General features: G+C 43.3%; 1 protein-coding gene across 1 annotated transcript in view; it reads left to right on the forward strand.

Moving 5' to 3' along the window:
- LOC111974688 (homeobox protein cut-like 2) overlaps positions 1-21507 on the forward strand; it is a 109989-nt gene that overhangs the window by 62098 nt on the left and 26384 nt on the right. Inside the window, 1 exon segment of the mRNA XM_024002617.2 lies at positions 5003-5081. Within this exon segment, the coding sequence (XP_023858385.2) occupies positions 5003-5081 (79 nt within the window).

Here is a 21507-nt window from a genome sequence, read left to right on the forward strand (position 1 = left end):
CTTTCTCACTGTCTTGCTCTCTCTCTGCACTGGGTGTTTGTTTACTTCTTGTAAAGTTAACCTTCATCACATCCCTTTCAGAGAAGCCATAGGACACCCATCTCTGCAGCACTCCACCAATCAGGCCTTTATGGTAGAGTGGTCAGACGGAAGCCACTCCTCAGTAAAAGGCACATGACAACCCACTTTGAGTTTGCCAAAAGGCACCTCAGACCATGAGAAAGAAGATTCTCTGGTCTGTTGAAACCAAGATTGAACTTTTTGGCTTGAATGCCAAGCGTCATGTCTAGCGGAAACCTGGCACCATCCCTACGGTGAAGCATGATGGTGGAAGCATCATGCGTGGGGATGTTTTTCAGTGGCAGGGACTGGGAGACTAGTCAGAATCAAGGGAAATATGAACTGAGCAAAGTACAGAGAGATCCTTGATGAAAACCTACTCTAGAGCACTCAGGACCTCAGACTGTGGCAAAGGTTCACCTTCCAACAGGACAATGACCCTAAGCACACAGCTTTGACATCGCAGGAGTGGCTTCAGGATAAGTCTCAATGGCCTTGAGTGGCCCAACCAGAGCCCAGACTTGAACCCGATTTGAACATCTCTGGAGAGACTTGAAAATAGCTGTGCAGCGACGCTCCCCATCCAACCTGACAGAGAAGAATGGGAGAAACTCCCCAAATACAGGTGTGCCAAGCTTGTAGTGTCATACCCTAGAAGACTCGAGGCTGTAATCGCTGCCAAAGGTGCTTCAACAAAGTACTGAGTAAAGGGTCTGAATACTTATGTAAATGTGATATTTCAGTTTTTATTTTTAATACGTTTGCAAAAATGTATAAAAACATGTTGCTTTGTCATCATGGGGTATTGCGTGTGGATTGATGAGGAAAAAAACAATTTTATACGTTTTAGAATAAGYCTGTAATGTAACAAAATGCAGAAAAAGTCAAGGGGTCTGAATACTTTCCGAATCCACTGTACATTTAGATACATTGTACCATACTACTATACATACTGAAACATACATAATCTATGCTATACCTCTCCATTGTGTATGCGGCAGGTAGCCTAGTAGCTAAGAGTACCTGGGCCAGTAACTGAAAGGGCGCTGGTTGGAATCCCCGAGCTGACTAGGTGAAAAATCGGTCYACGTGCCCGTGAGCAAGGCACTTAACCCTAATAGCTTCTGTATGTCACTCTGGATAAGAGTGTCTGCTAAATGAGTGGAAAAGTCTCTCAGATCAGACAACATTATACACCACATCTCCGAGGTGCTTTGATGAAACATGCATGAGAGCATCAGCTGTTCCGGACAACTGTCCTGTCACGCTCTCCGCAGCCGATGTGAGTAAGACCTTTAAACAGGTCAACATTCACAAGGTCGCAGGGCCAGACGGATAACCAGGACGTGTACTCCAAGCATGCGCTGACCAACTGGCAAGTGTCTTCACTGACATTTTCAACATTTCCCTGTCTGAGTCTGTAATAGTAACATGTTTCAAGCAGACCGGCATAGTCCCTGTGCCCAAGAACACTAAGGTAACCTGCTAAATGACTACCGACACGTAGCACTCACATCTGTAGCCATGAAATACTTTGAAAGGCTTGTCATGGCTAACATTAACACCATTATCCCAGAAACCCTAGACCCACTCCAATTTGCATACCGCCCCAACAGATCCACAGATGATGCAATCTTTATTACACTCCTCACATCCCTTTCACACCTGAATAACAGGAACACCTATGTGAGAATGCTATTAATTGACTACAGCTCAGCATTCAACACCATAGTGCCCTCAAAGCTCATCACTAAGCTAAGGACCCTGGGACTAAACACCTCCCTCTGCAACTGGATCCTGGACTTCCTGATGGGCCACCCCCATGTGGTAAGGGTAGTTAACAACATATCCACCACGCTGATCCTCAACACCGGAGCCCCTCAGGGGTGCGTGCTCAGTCCCTTCCTGTACTCCCTGTTCACTCATGACTGCACGGCCAGGTACGACTCCAACACCATCATTAAGTTTGCAGATGACACAACAGTGGTAGGCCTGATCACCGACAACGATGAGACAGCCTATAGGGAGGAGGTCAGAGACCTGACCATGTGGTGCAAGGACAACAACCTCTCCCTCAACGTGATCAAGACAAAGAAGATGATTGTGGACTACAGGAAAAGGAGGACCGAGCACGCCCCCATTCTCATCGACAGGGCTGTAGTGGACCAGGTTGTGAGCTTCAAGTTCCTTGTCGTCCACATCACCAACAAACTAACATGGTCCAAGCACACCAAGACAGTCGTGAAGAGGGCACCACGAAACCTATTCCCCCTCAGGAGACTGAAAAGATTTGGCATGGGTCCTCAGATCCTCAATAGGTTTTACAGCTGCACCATCGAGAGCATCCTGACGGGATGGTACGGCAACTGTTTGGCCTCCGACCGCAAGGCACTACAGAGGGTAGTGTGTACGGCCCAGTACATCACCGGGGCCAAGCTTCCTGCCATCCAGGACCTCTATACCAGGTGGTGTCAGAGGAAGGGCCTAAAAATTGTCAAAGACTCCAGCCACGCTAGTCATAGACTGTTCTCTCTGCTACCGCACGGCAAACGGTACCGGAGTGCCAAGTCTAGGTCCAAGAGGCTTCTTAACAGCTTCTACCCCCAAGCATAAGACTCCTGAACATCTAATCAAATGGCTACCCAGACTATTTGCATCCCCCCCCCTCTACGCTGCTCTCTGTTATTATTACTTTAATAACTCTACCTACATGTACATATTACCTCAATTGCCTCGACACCGGTGCCCGCGCACATTGACTCTATACCGGTACCCCCTGTATATAGCCCCGCTATTGTTATTTACTGCTGCTCTTTTAGTTATTTGTTATTCTTATCTCTTACTTTTTTTTGGGGGGGGGGGTATTTTCTTGAACTGCATTGTTGGTTAAGGGCTTGTAAGTAAGTATTTCACTGTAAGGTCTACACCTGTTGTATTTGGCGCATGTGACAAATAAAATTTGATTTGATGGTAGTGGCAGCATACCGAGTGTGCTAACGTGAGGAGGCATCAGGCATGTGATAGATGTCTACTCTAGCAGCTGCAGACAGGTTAATGGTGTGATTGTGYAGGTAATCTCCATGTTCTCTCGTTAAAGGATGATGAAGGGCCAGGAAAATGGATCCTGTTGCATTCACAGGTCCTGTGCTTTTTACATTTGCAGTTCAGGGCCCTGTTTGATGGATTCATCAATGCATTGACACAGTTGACAGTCAATGAGCTCACCATGGCATCATTCACAATGGGACAGTAGCCTTCGTCTTTGTTAATGCATCTCATTGACAGGGAGACAAAGGGCTTTTGACATTTAGAAACAGCTGGCAAGTAGCCTATACATATGTGAATAATGTTAATATCTACCGATTCTTCTTTACTGAGGGTGGATCGGTTTACAGGCACACACAGCACACTACATTTCGTAGTTTGGATTTTGGACTGTTTTGGGATTTTGGAGTCACAGTCACACATGCGTGTATACATGTTTTGTATAGAGAGGCCACTTATTTTATACATGTGAAGGCTATTTGCTGAACCAACAACGCAGAGGAAGAGAGGGAGAGAGAGAGAGAGTAGAGGAGTCAGCTGAGAGCTGCAGACTATTACATCTGTATTGATTGGGCTCCAGCTTTTCCATGAACTCCGAGTGGGAGTGATGGGAGGGATTTGCTTGATCTTTATGATATTTCTTTAAACATGATGCTGTCGTTATGCCTCTCCAGGGAGGACACAAGCCATTTCCAGTAAATCAAGGGCTCTTTGTCTCTCTCTGTTTTCCACAGTTGTTATTTATAAGCCTCTAAACAGTTTCTTCACCATTCTCATACGTGTTTTCAGTCAGTGTTCCACAATAATATTGTTGAGCTGAAGATAGACCATTAAAGAACGTCTCAGACGTAACCATACACTTGGCCCCTTCAATAGAAGTCATTGTGTCTGATCAGATCAAAACTATAACACTGACAGGAATTCTATAGACAATAGATGGAAATAATTAGCTTTCAGTCTGCTCTTGGACTGGAGGGACATTTGGAGTGGATCTGATGTAATATTTCAGAGTTGCTAAACTACAGATGTACAATCTTAATTTGAGCCAGTTTGCTACAGCAGGAAAATAATCCTGCAGCAACAGGAAAAGTGGTTTGTAATTAATCAACATTTTTGTAGGGGTTGATTACATTTTCCTTTGGGGCAAATCAAGTCTGAAATTTCCATGTGGAAATTGCAAACTCTAAGAGCTTTTTTAAAACTCAAACGCTCTACAAGTTTGCATTTACCTGCTCTCAGCAACAAAAGAGTAATCAAATTAAGATCCTACATCTATAAGACTTTCAGCCAATGACATCCTCCGACAACAGGGCTGCTGGTGTATTATAGGAGCTGTGAGGACTGTAACCCATATATCCACCAGGGCAGGTGCCCTCTCCATGGGGCCAGGTGGCGCCTAATTCCCTTCTTTGTCCCTCCTAATGAATTGTTAATTGGTTTGCATCACCCGTGGAGTGGAGAATAGCAGGAGGGTCTGGGTGCTGGTGTGATGGAGGTCACAGACGCTGACATGCCTCATAGAGCACACCAGCACCTGCGTTTTAACAGGACAAATGTCACCTCACTACACACTGCAGTGTTGTGGTTTAAGAGGCCAAATATCAGCTTGCAGTACTACCTCAGAACCTTGTTCACATAATTCAGCACACAAACCCCATCAGAATGTCATGTTGGGGATTAACTTCTACAGATGGATCATTGTGGCTTTGTTTCTGTCTGTCTCATTTGAACAATTACTTTATATGCTGGCTGTTTACTTCATATGTCAAAACAGTGTAGAATGCATTTAAATGTAGATTGTCTGTGTGTATGGGTCAATAAATGTCCATTCAGTACAGGTGTGGTATTGATGCCTGAGTGTCACCCTGACGGCTGTGTTCTGTCCTGTTCTCTCTAGGTGGTTGCTCTGAACAAGCGCAGTAAGGAGGCAGAGTCTGCATTCCTGGGAATCTACAAGCAGCTTATCGAAGCCCCAGGTGAGTCTCCCACCTGGAACAGAGCCACACACATCACATCACATCACAACACAGTCACAGATACAGACAACATACATTACTCATGTAACAGCCCTCCCATAGGGGATCACTCTTCCCACACCAAGCCCAAGTCAGCATCATTAGGTCAACCACAGAGTTTCTAAACCAAGAGGCGCAACATCGCGAGACTTCCAGGAACGCTTGCGAAACAGACAAAGCAGACCAGGCTGTGGTTTGGGGTTTGAGAAGTCAATGAGAGAAGTGAAAAACTATTCCTTAATTGTTCATTTTCTCAATATAAAGGCACAACCTAGATTCAAGCCAATGTCTTAAGTAGTTGAACATGTGACAAACTGACACATTTTCGTTAAAAAAAAACATATTGAAGGAGGGCCTTTGATTTGACGGCCTGCACATGCGCAGTTCTGCGCGAGACAACCGTTAGACTCAATGATTTATATATACAGTACACTAGATGACTGATGAGTCTAACTGTATTAAGCCGCCACGCCTCCATCTTGGCACTCCCTCACCATTGTAAAAAATATTTTGGAAGCTATAGAAAAGCATTTATTATTGTCTACATTCGTTTCTGCCATGTTTATTATATTACAGACAACTTAATGCATACTTTTAAATTATATTATGTGAGCTAAACATACAAATAAAAAATTATAAATACTTTAGGGAAAATGTATATTTTTTTATTACTAATGATACTGCCCCCACTACAACAACAACAAAATACTTAAATACATGTAATTTTGTCCTTGAAACAGTGAAATCCGCAAAACACCAGTCTCAACGMCAACAGTGAAGAGGCGACCCCGGGAATGCTGGCCTTCTAGGCAGAGTTGCAAAGAAAAAGCCATATCTCAGACTGGCCAATAAAAATAAAAGATTAAGATGGGCAAAAGAACACAGATACTGGACAGAGGAACTCTGCCTAGAAGGCCAGCATCCCGGAGTCGCCTCTTCACTGTTGACATTGAGACTGGTGTTTTGCGGGTACTATTTAATGAAGCTGCCAGTTGAGGACTCGTGAGGCGTCTGTTTCTCAAACTAGACACTCTAATGTACTTGTCCTCTTGCTCAGTTGTGCACCGGGGCCTCCCACTCCTCTCTCTATTCTGGTTAGAGACAGTTTGCACTGTTCTGTGAAGGGAGTAGTACACAGCGTTGTACAAGATCTTCAGTTTCTTGGCAATTTCTCGCATGGAATAGCCTTCATTTCTCAGAACAAGAATAGACTGACAAGTTTCAGAAGAAAGGTATTTGTTTCTGGCCATTTTGAGCCTGTAATCAAACCGACAAATGCTGATGCTCCAGATACTCAACTAGTCTGAAGAAGGTCACTTTTATTGCTTCTTTAATCTGAACAACAGTTTTCAGCTGTGCTAACATAATTGCAAAAGTGTTTTCTAATGATCAATTAGCCTTTTAAAATGATAAACTTGGATTAGCTAAACCATTGTGTCATTGGAACACAGGAGTGATGGTTGCTGATAATGGGCCTTTGCACGCCTATGTAGATATTCCATTACAAAATCAGCCGTTTCCAGCTACAATAGGCATTTACAACATTAACAATGTCTACACTGTATTTCTGATCAATTTTGATATTTTAATGGACAAAAAAGTGCTTTTCTTTCTAAAACAAGGACATTTCTAAGTGACCCCAAACTTTTGAACGGTAGTGTATGTTGAAACGGTTTCTCATGCTTGGAGTCTTCAAAGATTTGGCAAAAATCGTGTGACATAAAACACTACCTTTTTTTCTTACATTTATGATACTGTTTGTCGTTGTACCATATACTAAGCATTTAACAATTTAATTGCACATTGAACTTGATCCTGTAAAATTCATGGATATTGCTGTTGTACACTTTTTTTTTTTTTTGGTATGGAGATTTCGGAATTGTACTGTACCTCTTAACATTTCGTATCTTGTTAGGGGTGTGTACGGGAGGCGAAGTCGGGTCCAGGAGAGCAGAGTGTAGTAAACAGGCGCACTTTAATTCCGGTCCAAAAATGACAGCACATAAAAACATAAACGTGCCAATAACACGGAACATAACAAAAGTATGGTGCCTGACAATATCCACATAACAATAAACAATTACACACAAAGACATGGAGGGGAATAAAGGACTAAATACATGCAGTGTGATTATGGAATGAAATCCAGGTGTGTATGGAACAAGACAAAACAAATGGACATATGAGAAATGGAGCGGCGATGGCTAGAAAGCCGGTGACGTCGATCGCCGAACTCCGCCCGAACAAGGAGAGGAGCCGACATCGGCGGAAGTCGTGACATATCTCGCTATCTTATGGTGTGAAAACAGTTGTCATGGGCACACATCCAAAATAATTATGTGGTTGCAAAATCGAATACGTTTAACAGAAAGAGTAACTTTAACATGACTAATAAAACTAAAATATATACTGTCATTAACGGGGTTTTCAATAATCATGCATAATAGTTGTTTCATGCACCTTTATCTAGCTGTTTAGTTACGTGGGGACATTATCGCACAACATCAGCTGATTCAGGAAAGGATTTTCTGAATGACAGTCAAGTGATAAAGAGCTTGTGTGATACTGCACAAGACTGAACAACAGCCAAAGTGCAGGAATTAATGTTTATCTCGAAGATTGACAGAACATTTTGGTGTCTATGTTGTTAGAGCAGTCAAGATAATTAGCCTATGTCATGGACAACATTAAGTCAAGATTCCTGAGGTTAGATAACGGTCTGTGTACGTTTTGATCGTTTGCTTTCCAAGTTAAAGCGGAGCAATCGGGAACATGAAAACGGTTTGTTTATTTAAATTTTTATAGAAATATAAAAAAATTGCTTGTTTTTTTTCTTCCGTTTTTGCTGTAAAACCCCAAAACAACTTGATATTTCAACTTTCACATGTGTACGGGGTTAAATTTGGAATGCCTGTCATTGGTCAAGTGCACAGCCAACACTTCATGTCCTTTCACTTCATGCCCTTTCAAAGTATGATTTCACCCTTCTATCTCTATTCTATGAATCTATTAAAGTAGCGGTGCGTGTGTAAAATCACTGGGGAAGCCAGGGAAAAATGTGTTGTGATAATTGTGTTGCTTGCTGTATAACCTATTAGTTCATATGCTCTGACACCATGATATATAAGCCTAAGGACGAGACAATAAGAAGACACAGTGGCAGAATAAATTCAAACACACCTTTGTTTCATCACAAAACCTGAGAGCATCATCCACAAAACATACCGCATGTACCAAACAGTTACATGACCTACAGCATGGTCAAGCAAGTTCATGTTTTTGACATTTTGGGACTACTAAACAACTATTGATTTAGAACCACAGAGAGTTACCGCCAGTCGCAAAGAAAACAGGCGCTGCCGCCACTATTCCAGCACCATTTCAACTTCAACATTTCAACATCATCTAATCACCTCTGCTTAGTCCTAATACAGTGACAACTAAAATATATCAAAAACGATTTAGTCCAATCAACATTAGCTAAATATGATGTGGCTGTCCATGGTATCCGAATGATTTCTGTGTGCGTGCATGCAAGTAGAAAAACCTGACTCGCCCTACTTGTAGAGAAACACCAATGCCATCCTCCTCTTTCATGTTGCCTAAATGGTTTATGACTGTCATACAGTACAAGCTTTTAGATTTTATTGTCCTAGGCTACCTGGCTAAAATGCTTGCTCACTAGCCTAACTTCCTTTCATGGGCAACAATGTGGCAGGCCAGCAAGTTAACATTAACCTACTACATCTAGCTACATGTTGAACTTCCATCCTCTCGTGCCTCCCGAGTGCATTGCCGTGCTAGAAGCATCACTACAGACCCGGGTTCCCAGGCTGTGTCGCAGCCGGCCTCGACCGGGAGACCCATGCGGCGACCCACAATTGGCCCAGCATCGTCCGGGTTAGTGGAGGGTTTMGCCAGCCGGGATGTCATTGTGCCGATGTCCTTGGGCCGGGTGCATGCATTCTGACTTCGGTCGCCAGTTGTACGGTGTTTCCTCCGACACATTGGTGCGACTGGCTTCCAGGTTAAGGGTCYTGTTTCAGAGGCTGCATGGCTCTCAACCTTCGCATCTCCGAGTCGGTAAGGGAGTTGCAGCGATGGACAAGACTGTAACTACCAATTGGATATCATGAAAAAGGGGAAAAGTACAAAAAATAAATAAGAAAAGAAGGTCCATCCTCTTAGTCCAGGGCCACAATGTCTGATCAAAATCACTGTTATAGGGCCTCCCGGGTGGCGCAGTGGTCTAGGGCACTGCATCGCAGCGCTAGCTGTGCCACCAGAGACCCTGGGTTTGCGCCTAGGCTCTGTCGCAGCCGGCCGCGACCGGGAGGTCCGTTGGGCGACGCACAATTGGCCTAGCGTCGTCCGGGTTAGGGAGGGTTTGGCCGGTAGGGATATCCTTGTCTCATCGCGCACCAGCGACTCCTGTGGCGGGCCGGGCGCAGTGCGCGCTAACCAAGGTAGCCAGGTGCATGGTGTTTCCTCCGACACATTGGTGCGGCTGGCTTCCGGGTTGGAGGCGCGCTGTGTTAAGAAGCAGTGCGGCTTGGTTGGGTTGTGTTTCGGAGGACGCATTGCTTTCGACCTTCGTCTCTCCSGAGCCCGTACGGGAGTTGTAGCGATGAGACAAGATAGTAATTACTAACAATTGGATACCACGAAATTGGGGAGAAAAGGGGGTAAAATATGTTTTTTTAAAGAAGAAAAAAAAGAAGAAGAAAAAATCACTGTTATAATCATTAGCCAGTATGGAGAATTAAATCACTGTTATAATCATTAGCCAGTATGGAGAATTAAATCACTGTTATAATCATTAGCCAGTATGGAGAATTAAATCACTGTTATAATCATTAGCCAGTATGGAGAATTAAATTACCGTAATAATCATTAGCCAGTATGGAGAATTAAATCACCGTTATAATCATTAACCAGTATGGAGAATTAAATCACCGTAATAATCATTAGTCAGTATGGAGAATTAAATCACTGTTATAATCATTAGCCAGTATGAAGAATTAAGTAAAACCACAAGTCCAAATCCCTATCTCCATCCATGGCTAATTTAGGAATGAACGATTTTAGCTAGCCACCGGAGGACAATGACACAACGAGATGTGTCGTTAATGTTTAGCTTCTAATGTGATYTGATTGGTTTGAAGCCAAATCCAAACTAACTTCCTTTTTTTTGGTGCGCCAGAACCATTCACAGCTGAGCTCACTCAGTTGGCTATTATTTTATAAAACAAATGATCAAGGGGAGGCCAAATGCTCGCTGGCTTCCATTGCATTCAATGCTACAGGCAACAACAATGTCATACTCTTTTTGATCTGACAGAATCTGATAGATGGGCTACACATACTGAGACAGAGGGGCGCTGTTTCATTCGCTCGGATGCTTTCTCCGGTGAGATACTGTACATTCAGCCTCTTGCGAATTCAAGAAAATTTATGAAACACAGAGAGACACTTTTTTGCTTCCCTTGGCATCCATGAATACACACCACTGATCTATTATCTATTAATTAATTGATTAATAGCTGCACATGCCGTGCCACAATGCCAAGATAAAGTATTATTTCTCAAATGTTTGCATAAGATTTAGTGTGTATTGACTTATTAATAAACTGTAAATTGTTAGCAGACTGATATATCCTAGCTACCTACACTACCGGTCAAAAGTTTTAGAACACCTACTCATTCAAGAGTTTTTCTTTATTTTTAGCATTCCTGGTGAAGCTGGTTAAGAGAATGCCAAGAGTGTGCAAAGCTGTCATCAAGGCAAAGGGTGGCTATTTGAAGAATCTCAAATATAAAATATATTTGGATTTGTTTACCCAATTTTTTTGGTCCATATGTGTTATTTCATAGTTTTGATGTCTTCACTATTATTCTACATTGTAGAAAATAGTAAAAATAAAGAAAAACACTTGAATGAGTAAGTGTTCTAAAACTTTTGACCGGTAGTGTAACTAACCATTGGCAATCTTATTCAATGATGCCATATAGCCAAAATAACAGTCTTCTTAGACTAGAGATATGCTCCTAGCTATTTGTTAGTCAGGGATTGCGCATCTAACTAGCTGGAATGAAGCAAAGGTGTGAATGGTAGACATGTAAATATATAATTTCACTGTTTACAGCAGCTGTGAAGCTACCCAGACCTGTCGATCAGCCTGGTAGGATGCCCTGAGTGTGTCCAGCTTACCTGTGCTAATCTGTGTGTATAGCAATGGAATGAACATCCAACCAATGCCTAAAGTGTCGTGCTGTAGGTCCACCACACACCCAAAGGGTTGTGGGGTCCTGTCCAGAAACAACCCCTATAAACTTGTGGAGTCTGAGACGATTGGACAGGTGCAAGCAATACTGCCAAAATTTCACCAAGCTATCAGAGGGTTAGGTGGAGATCTCACCATGGCACCATCCATCAATCCCTCTCAGGTCTCCACAAGTGACTAGACTCTGGCAGTAATAAATAATTTATTACATTGTTAAACATTTTCATTATACATCAAATCAAACCCAATCAAATGTATTTATAATAGCCCTTCTTACATCAGCTGATATCTCAAAGTGCTGTTACAGAAACCCAGCCAAAACCCCAAACAGCAAGCAATGCAGGTGTAGAAGCACGGTGGCTAGGAAAAACTCCCTAGAAAGGCCAGAACTTAGGAAGAAAACTAGAGAGGAACTAGTCGATGAGGGGTGGCCAGTCCTCTTTTGGCTGTGTCGGGTGGAGATTATAACAGAACATGGCCAAGATGTTCAAATGTTCATAGATGACCAGCAGGGTCAAATAATAATAATCACAGTGGGTGTCGAGGGTGCAACAGGTCAGCACCTCCAGGAGTAAATGTCAGTTGGCTTCATAGCCGATCATTCAGAGTATCTCTACCGCTCCTGCTGTCTCTAGAGAGTTGAAAACAGCAGGTCTGGCACAGGTAGCACATCCGGTGAACAGATCAGGGTTCCATAGCCGCAGGCAGAACAGTTGAAACTGGAGCAGCAGCACGGCCAGGTGGACTGGGGACAGCAAGGAGTCATCAGGCCAGGTAGTCCTCAGTCATGGTCCTAGGGCTCAGGTCCTCCGAGAGAGAGAAAGAGAGAATTAGAGAGAGCATACTTAAATTCACACAGGACACCGGATAAGACAGGAGAAACACTCCAGATATAACAGACTCACCCTAGCCCCCGGCACATAAACTACTGCAGCATAAATACTGGAGGCTGAGACAGGAGGGGTCGGGAGACATTGTGGCCCCATCCGACGATACCCCCGGACAGGGCCAAACAGGCAGGATATAACACCACCCACTTTGCCAAAGCACAGCCCCCACCCCACTAGAGGGACAGGAAGATCACGTCAGTGAATCAACCCACTCAAGTGACGCACCCCTCCTAGGGACGGCATAGAAGAGCACCAGTAAACCAGTGACTCAGCCCCTGTAATAGGGTTAGAGGCAGAGAATCCCAGTGGAGAGAGGGGAACCGGCCAGGCAGAGACAGCAAGGGCGGTTCGTTGCTCCAGAGCCTTTCCGTTCACCTTCACACTCCTGGGCCAGACTACACTCAATCATATGACCTACTGAAGAGATGAGTCTTCAGTAAAGACTTAAAGGTTGAGACCGAGTCTGCGTCTCTCACATGGGTAGGCAGACCATTCCATAAAAATGGAGCTCTATAGGAGAAAGCCCTGCCTCCAGCTGTTTGCTTAGAAATTCTAGGGACAGTTAGGAGGCCTGCGTCTTGTGACCGTAGCGTACTTGTAGGTATGTACGGCAGGACCAAATCGGAAAGATAGGTAGGAGCAAGCCCATGTAATGCTTTGTAGGTTAGCAGTAAAACATTGAAATTAGCCCTTGCCTTAACAGGAAGCCAGTGTAGAGAGGCTAGCACTGGAGTAARATGATKYCATTTTTTGGTTCTAGTCAAGATTCTAGCAGCTGTGTTTAGCACTAACTGAAGTTTATTTAGTGCTTTATCTGGGTAGCCGGAAAGTAGAGCATTGCAGTAGTCTAACCTAAAAGTGACAAAATCATGGAATAGTTTTTCTGCATTAATTTTGGACAGAAATGTTCAGATTTTTGCAATGTTACGTAATGTTACGTAAAAAAGCTGTCCTTGATACAGTGTTGATATGTTCGTCAAAAGAGAGATCAGGGTCCAGAGAAACGCCTAGGTCCTTCACAGTTTTATTTGAGACGACTGTACAACCAACCATCAAGATTAATTGTCAGATTCAACAGAAGATCTCTTTGTTTCTTGGGACCTAGAACAAGCATCTCTGTTTTGTCAGAGTTTAAAAGTAGAACATTTGCAGCCATCCACTTATGTCTGAAACGCAGGCTTCCAGCGAGGGCAATTTTGGGGCTTCACCATGTTTCATTGAAATGTACAGCTGTGTGTCATCGGCATAGCAGTGAAAGTTAACATTATGTTTCCGAATGACATCACCAAGAGGTAAAATATATAGTGAAAACAATAGTGGTCCTAAAACGGAACCTTGAGTAACACCGAAATTTACAGTTGATTTGTCAGAGGACAAACCATCCACAGAGATAAACTGGTATCTTTCTAACAGATAAGATCTAAACCAGGCCTGAACTTGTCCATCAAAAGCAGCACTAAGGTCTAGGAGCACGAGGACAGATGCATGAATTAACTCAAAGTGCATGAAATAGATTTTTTTATTTTTAAAAGCCCAACAGTTAACAGTCTTGTCAGGAAGGGAGTTCCAAAGGTGTGGTACGTGGCAGGAAAAGGTACGGTTCCCCATTGTTTCGGAGCCGGGTCCTGGGTGCAATAAGCAGTTTGGCATGGCTTATGAATTTTGTTATACATATGTGATTAATGTGGGCATTGAAGGAGAGTGCACGGAATATCAAATCCAAGTTGGTGATGACTGAGGAGAGATGGCAGGGCAGATGCTGCAGGAGTTGGTGATCTGCTGGGAGGTGCCTATCAGCATTGCCTCGGTCTTGCTGCTGTTGAGTTGGAGGAAGTTGTTCTGCATCCAAGACTTAACCTCTTCCAGACAGTTGGACAAAGTTGACAGAGCAGATGTTGAGGGGCTAGGGGTTGTTTCTGGACAGGACATGGGTATTATGGTAGCCCAGTATGGCGCTTTCTAAAAATGTACATTTTTTCAGACACACACACACACAAGGCTTGAAGAGTTTACCAATTGTAATGATTTCTTTATTGGTTATTGTTATTGTCAAGGATTTTGCTTTGTTCGTCTGCCAATTGATGTTTTGGGGACCACCCGCCATAATTTTTTACTTGATTCTACATGCGGTGTGCACTCAGTTCGCAAATTACTTTCAGAGGTGCTAAGTACTCTCGACTAACAAACGCTATTGGTGTGTCTGAGCCTTAACAGTACTTGTGTGTGTGCGCGCAAGTGTTAAACTTCAAGAACATTGATAAGAGGGAGTAGGCCTACTTAAACAGTGGGAGCATTAATAGCTGTGTGTTACAGTAACTTGTTGTGCTATTTATGGATATAATGTCGTTAAAAACATTCTGATACAGATTATTTTGTGTTTCTTTCCCTTACAATCAAAACATCTCTATATTTTAATGCACTGCTTTTTAAATGGAAAATGGTTTATTTAGGGCCAAATTTGAACAAATAAAAAAATTGCGATTAAATGCGATTAACTAATGCCATTAACTTGATTTAAATATTTGTATTGTTTGACAGCCCTAGTTAAAATACAAAGTGAATGTTTTCTTGCCATAGATATCCTAGATATATAAATATCCTGTAACATCATAAGACAGCCTGTAGCTCTTATCTATGTTTTAGAGTCGATGCTCTCTGTGGTTTCCAAGACTGTGTGGGGCCACTTCAAAACCTGAGTGCTGGTCCTTGAGAGTTGCATTGCTGAGGAGAGCCGATCCTTGTGGGGATAGGCTGGTGATTGCAGAGGGCCAATTAAAAGCCAACTGTAGCTTGTCTTAGTGTGGAACGCAGGCCTGATGTGACCAGCAGGGGAAGTGAGAGAGAAAGAGAGGGAGAGAAGGATGGGGAGAAAGACTGTTTATTCTGTTGTTGTTTGGTGCCGGGGCAAACTATACAGTATTGCTCTTTGTTGCAGGAGACGAGAGGAAAACACAGTCCAATCTGCAGCTAGATCAGAGGAACACTCATGGCAAGAGTAGAGAATGCTGTTTACAGATTTAATGAATACAAGATAAAAGTGGGTGTCAGAGAAATAGCGACTTACTTTTAAAGGTCTCCATTTTTCATTGAAGTCCCCTGCTTGATATTGCACCACACACTTTGAATTTAGTTATTTTCTTAATAAGAAATGGATGTCTTTTAAGATGTATTCCGTTTGATTTCCTGACCTACACTTGCACATATCAAGGGCTTAATGGAGGACCCAGGATGGTTTTAGGGGCTATATTTTGTCATAAACACATTTTCTATCAAGAGCAGACTGAACCAACAGTGGTAATGTAAGGCAACAAGGACAACACAGACATTGACAAGAAAGTGTACTCATAAACCATGTGGCGGTTAAACTGTATCGGAACCCTTGCAGCTAGGATAAGGATGGAATTGAACATTTACTTTTATTTTCACGCACGCATGCACACACACACACACACACACACACACACACACACACACACACACACACACACGTATGCATACTCACTTTCTAATCAGTTCCTATTTTCTGTTCATTTGACCAATGTGATGTAATTTGTAAACATATATGACATTGAAGTGGACATCCATTCCCAAGTTCTCTTTGATTGTCCGGTTTGGGGGTTGAGCCTTGTCTACAAGACTGGGCCTCTCTGGCTACATCAGGTGTCCTTGGATTATCCAGACACTCATCTCCATCTGATTTTACCTAGACCTGCACTAGCATTAGCATCTAGGTGACTCTCTAGTCTTAGCTCTCATACTGTGTGTCACTGCAGGTGTGTGCATGGATGATTTCTCCTGGGCTTACTACACAGAAGGAGTTAATATTGGAGTTATTTTTTTGCACTGCAGTAAAAGCAAAAACTCAGCCAGCTGAGGTGCTGATTATTATTTGCCGTCTAATCCCATAATGCTATACCAATAATTGTCGTTAACGGCTAATTGCTAAAAGTCTCAATCTGTTAATTATTATCCTTCAGATATTCTTTACCTCCTATCTGATTCCAAACAGGAGTCACAACAACAAGTAGGGTATTTGTGTATCGGCCCCCTCACAGAATATGCCATCTGTGACTGTGAGGTGGGCCTGCGGTATCCAACGCCTGTTTATCATTGTGCATCTCACTGGCTTGTCCAAGGTCACCCCCTCTTCCCAGAATGGATTGCTCCAGGTACACCAGAGGACAGTCAGTTGGCTGTCGTTCCCACTTTATCTCCCTCCTCCCCTATAAACACAACAATGTGCTGCTTTCCCACCAGTCTCCAAACAAATGCTCCAGCTCATGTATTTTTAATATTCTGACAGACGCAATTATTCTTTACACGCCGTGCTCGTTAATCTTAATGCCGTTATTACTATTCATTGCCAGGCATTTTTTCTCTCTCGCTCCTCTTATTTCAATTGAAAGGATCCTTGCATGCTGGTCGGTCTGCTGACACTCAAAGGCCATTGGTCCAATGAGAGCAGAGTTAATGAATGCAGAAGGAGAGCCAGGGAGGGGGAGGGGACAAGGGCAGCAACTCAATATGTGACCTGTTGTATCCAGTTAGCAGTGACGTTTGGTGTCAGGTATCAGTTATCCACAATAACCATGAACGTGTTATGATGCTGTTTTCAATTTCACAATTCATATGAATGTTATAGACAGATGAATGCTATACACTGTGTGTGTCACCAATCTCTCTCTACTCTCTCTCTCTAATTACTGTCTCTCTCTCTCTCTCTACTCTCTCTCTCTACTTTCTCTCTCTCTACTCTCTCTCTCTCTCTCTACTCTCTCTCTACTTTCTCTCTCTCGCTCTCGCTCTCTCTCTCTCCCATGAACACACACACACACACACACACACACACACGGGCAGACATACAGACACTAACATACACATCACTCTGCTCTTTCGGCTGATGTCAACAGAAATCCTCTATACTAATGGCTCATTCTTCATATTTTGTTATGATTTGGCTTTTGTTTTTACTGTAAAGTCAGCAAGTGTATCAATTCCCAGCTGCTAAACAAGATAGCTATCATTATATTTGATGTGTCTGGACTCAGCTTCACTTGTGTATTTTTGACATTTATGGTGTGTTTACATATATTTTAGAGGCTACTTATACAGGAAATTGGTATAAAACCCATATAAACTGTATTTATGATAATATAACAATATTTTAGGTTGACAATAATTATATGATACAATACAATTTTTGATATAGAGTATCACATGCCTTTGTTTTATTTCCCTATATAAGTAAAATGAGGATAATGGCTCTACTGTCATTCATTCCAATTAGGCTGGTTTGGATTCCTCCCTGAACAATATGGCTGCCATTTTCACCTCATTCTGGAACTTCGAGAGTTTATGGCATAGTCCCTCTAGTAATTTAATAAGATCTCTGTGGTCCTCCCTCCCTCCAGATAGGATATGAACACATCATGAAGTTAGTTAGCTTTAGTGGTACCACCCAGAGTGGTGCAGAGCGGTGTTGTTTCCTGTGACAAAGAAATACATGTAGCACGACAATGTGACTATGGCAACCTGGACCGGTATCATGAACAGTTCTACAGGGCATGCTCTATGAGGCAACTCCAGTACATCCTATGCATTTTATGGGGAACCGTATATATTTTTTGTATATGGTCTGATCAATGAGAACACCTTGAAAAGGTTATACAAATAAAAAAAACTATTATTGGGTCTCCAAGCCCAACTGTCACACACTAGAATCATAATGTCATGCATTTTAAGACACATATAAGGCCTGGAAAAATACTTGTATACAATGCTTCATTGTTTCTATTTTCACCTCCATACCTTTTGATCAGTGTAAATAAACTAGTTCTCCATCACAGAATGTGAAAAACAGTGACAGTTTCCATGACTGCATTGGCTCTCCAGAGCTACACCTCTCTCCTGGTCTCTCCTCATCTCTCCTGGTCTCTCCGCATCTCTCCTGGTCTCTCCGCATCTCTCCTGGTCTCTCCTTGTCTCTCCTCGTACTTTCCTGGTCTCTCCTCATCTCTCCTTGCGCTCTCCTCATCTCTCCTGGTCTCTATCTCTCCTCATATCTCTCCTGGTCTCTCCTCGTCTTTCCTGGTCCTCCTCCTCTCTCCTGGTCTCTCCTTGTCTCTCCTGGTATCTCCTCATTCTCTCCTGATCTCCCCTGATTTCCCCTCATCTCTCCTGATCTCCCCTCAACTCTCCTGATCTCCCCTCATCTCTCCTGGTCTCTCCTGATCTCCCCTCATCTCTCCTGATCTCTCCTGGTCTCTCCTCTCCTGGTCTCTCCTGATCTCCCCTCATCTCTCCTGGTCTCTCCTCATCTCTCCTGATCTCCCCTCATCTCTCCTCATCTCTATCCCTCACTCTCCCCCCTGTGTGAGTGTCTCTGACTCTGAGACGGCGTTTGAACCTTACTGTTTGTACCTGTCACTGTGAGAAGAGGAGCGGGCCTTGTCGCCAGGAGCGTAGCCCTGAGACTGGCGCTCCAGGTGTTTGCTCTGCCTCCCCTCTCTTTACTCACACTCCTCCCTCAGGATCACCCATCCCTCTCTCTCTCTCGCTCTACCTCCATCTCTCCTGAATAACACAGTACCTTTCATCTGAGCAGGGAGCTCACTTACTGTGTGTGAAGAGGTGCTGATCTGAATGCACTCGTATGTTTGTGTGTGTGCGCACCTGCGTGTGTTTGTGTGTTTTATGTTTGTTGGGCCCTTGGCAGGGCTGAGATCTGCATCAGCTGAAACGTTGGGCCAACAGTGCTTGCTAGTGGTGACAAAATACTACTGCATGGTACAGGTTCAAGGACCAGGTACAACTACTGTATGCACACAATTCCATCATGGCTTTGTGACTTCATTGCACAGTGAACATTCATGTATTGAAGTCTCCTTGGCCTGCGAGAGTGTAAGTGCAGTACATATTGAAGTCCGTTAGTTATTTCCTTTGGCTCCAAGGTTGTAAGAACAGAGCGTTATTGACTGTTGTGTTGACCCTATTCTATTAAAATAGTATTACTTTCCCCTTGTATCTCTCTATATACATTGGCAGACACCTGAGAGAGAGAGGCTTATGGATGCCTGTAAGGTATTGAGGGGATTTTTATAATAAGTGTGCTGCTGAGTACATTCCATAGAAGATGAGGGAACTCAGAGCGAGCTATGTGTGTGTGCCATGTTTGTGGCGGTATCGAAAATGAAAGCTCCTTTGGGCGGGACGAGATTATGCACAAGTGATTAATAAGAGCAGTAATAAACAAAGGCCCAGGAGATGTTTGAGGTGCTTAATAATCCATTATGTTCATAAAAGAGCTGGGCCTTTCCAATGGATCCCCGTGGAGCAGAGACCCCAGAGGGACCGGTAGAGTGTGTGCTCAGAACAGAGAGGAAGTGTGTGTGTGTGTGTGGAGAGGGAGAGATACACTACATTACCAAAAGTATGTGGACACCTGCTCGTCAAACATCTCATTCCAAAATCATTAATTCATATGGATTTGGTCCCCCCTTTGCTGCTGTAACAGCCTCCAGTCTTCTGGGAAGGCTTTCCACTAGATGCTGGAACATTAATGTGGGGACTTGCTTCCATTCAGCCACAAGAGCATTAGTGAGGTCGGCCACTGATGTTGGGCGATTAGGCCTGGCTCGCAGTCGGCCTTCCAATTCATCCCAAAGGTGTTTGATGGGGTTGAGATCAGGGCTTTGTGTAGGCCAGTCAAGTTCTTCCACACTGATATCGACAAACGATTTCTGTATGTACCTAGCTTTGTGCACGGGGGCATTGTCATGCTGAAACAGGAAAGGGCCTTCCCCAAACTGTTGCCACAAAGTTGGAAGCACAGAATCATCTATAATGTAATTGTATGCTGTAGCGTTAAGATTTCCCTTCACTGGAACTAAGGGGCCTACCCGAACCATGAAAAACAGTCCCAGACCATTATTCCTCCTCCACCCAACTTTACAGTTGGCACTATGCATTCAGACAGGTAGGGTTCAATGGCGGCGAGCTTTACACCACCCCAGCCGACGCTTGGTATTGCACATGGTGATCTTAGGCTAGTGMTGTGGCTGCTCGGCCATGGAAACCCATTTCATGAAGCTCCCAARGAACAGTTATTGTGCTGACGTTGCTTCCAGAGGCATTTTGGAACTCGGTAGTGAGTGTTGCTTCAGCACTCGGCTGTCCCGTTTTGTGAGCTTGTGTGGCCTACCACTTCATGGCTGAACCATTGTTGCTCCTTGATGTTTCCACTTCACAATAACAGCACTTGCAGTTGACCGGGGCAGCTCTAGCAGGGCAGAAATATGACYAACTGACTTGTTGGYAAGGTGGCATKCTATGACGGTGCCACGTTYAAAGTCACTGAGCTCTTCAMTAAGGCCATTCTACTGCCAATGTTTGTTTATGGAGATTGCATGGCTGTGTGCTTGATTTTACACACCTGTCAGCAACGGGTGTATATATAGTGTATATGGTAGATCTGTATACAATATGAACCCAGTCAAAGAGGAGAGCAGCAGGGGTACTTTGAGGGACCAGGGTGTAGCTCTGAAAGATGGACAATCATTTGGGGGAGAGTCAAAGAAGACAGCTGATAATGAAAGAGAACAGGGCTACTAATTGAAGTTGCTAATATGCAGTGCTGGATATTCCTTTAAGAGCAAATCTCTAACCGTAAATCTTTACTATGAAAGGAATATTGAATACTTGAATGGAATTTGTCCACGTACTTTTGTATATATAGTCTATATAATGGTAAGACTGACACTCAAGCTCTGAAGTCTACATGACTTCAGTTGTTCACTAAACAGTTATTGCTTATGGGTTTTGTAACGAAGAAAGAAAACATGAACGCTTACTCTATCAATTAAAGTGGTGGAGTTAGTTTTTTGTTTATGTATATTTCTAAGAGTGTCCTTTGACATTGTTGTAGAGACACTAGTTATTGATGTAATGCCGTCTATGTCCTTCAGTCTGCCAGACAAAGGCATGTGTGGAACACATACAGCAGAGCATGTTAGAGTCTCTTTCAGCTTGTCTGTCAGTGAAAGACTCTTTTTTCACCATTACTCTATCCATTACTCTATCTTTCTCGCTCTCTTCCTGTTTCTTTATCTATCACTCTTTCACTCTCTTCTTCACATCAAGACATCAAGGGACAAATGTTTGTTCTGCTCTCTGAATATCAGGTGTGTATTATTGAAAAGACAGCACAGAAACCTA

Source organism: Salvelinus sp. IW2-2015, linkage group LG15, assembly GCF_002910315.2.
Source record: "Salvelinus sp. IW2-2015 linkage group LG15, ASM291031v2, whole genome shotgun sequence".
Classification (NCBI taxonomy): Eukaryota; Metazoa; Chordata; class Actinopteri; order Salmoniformes; family Salmonidae; genus Salvelinus; species Salvelinus sp. IW2-2015.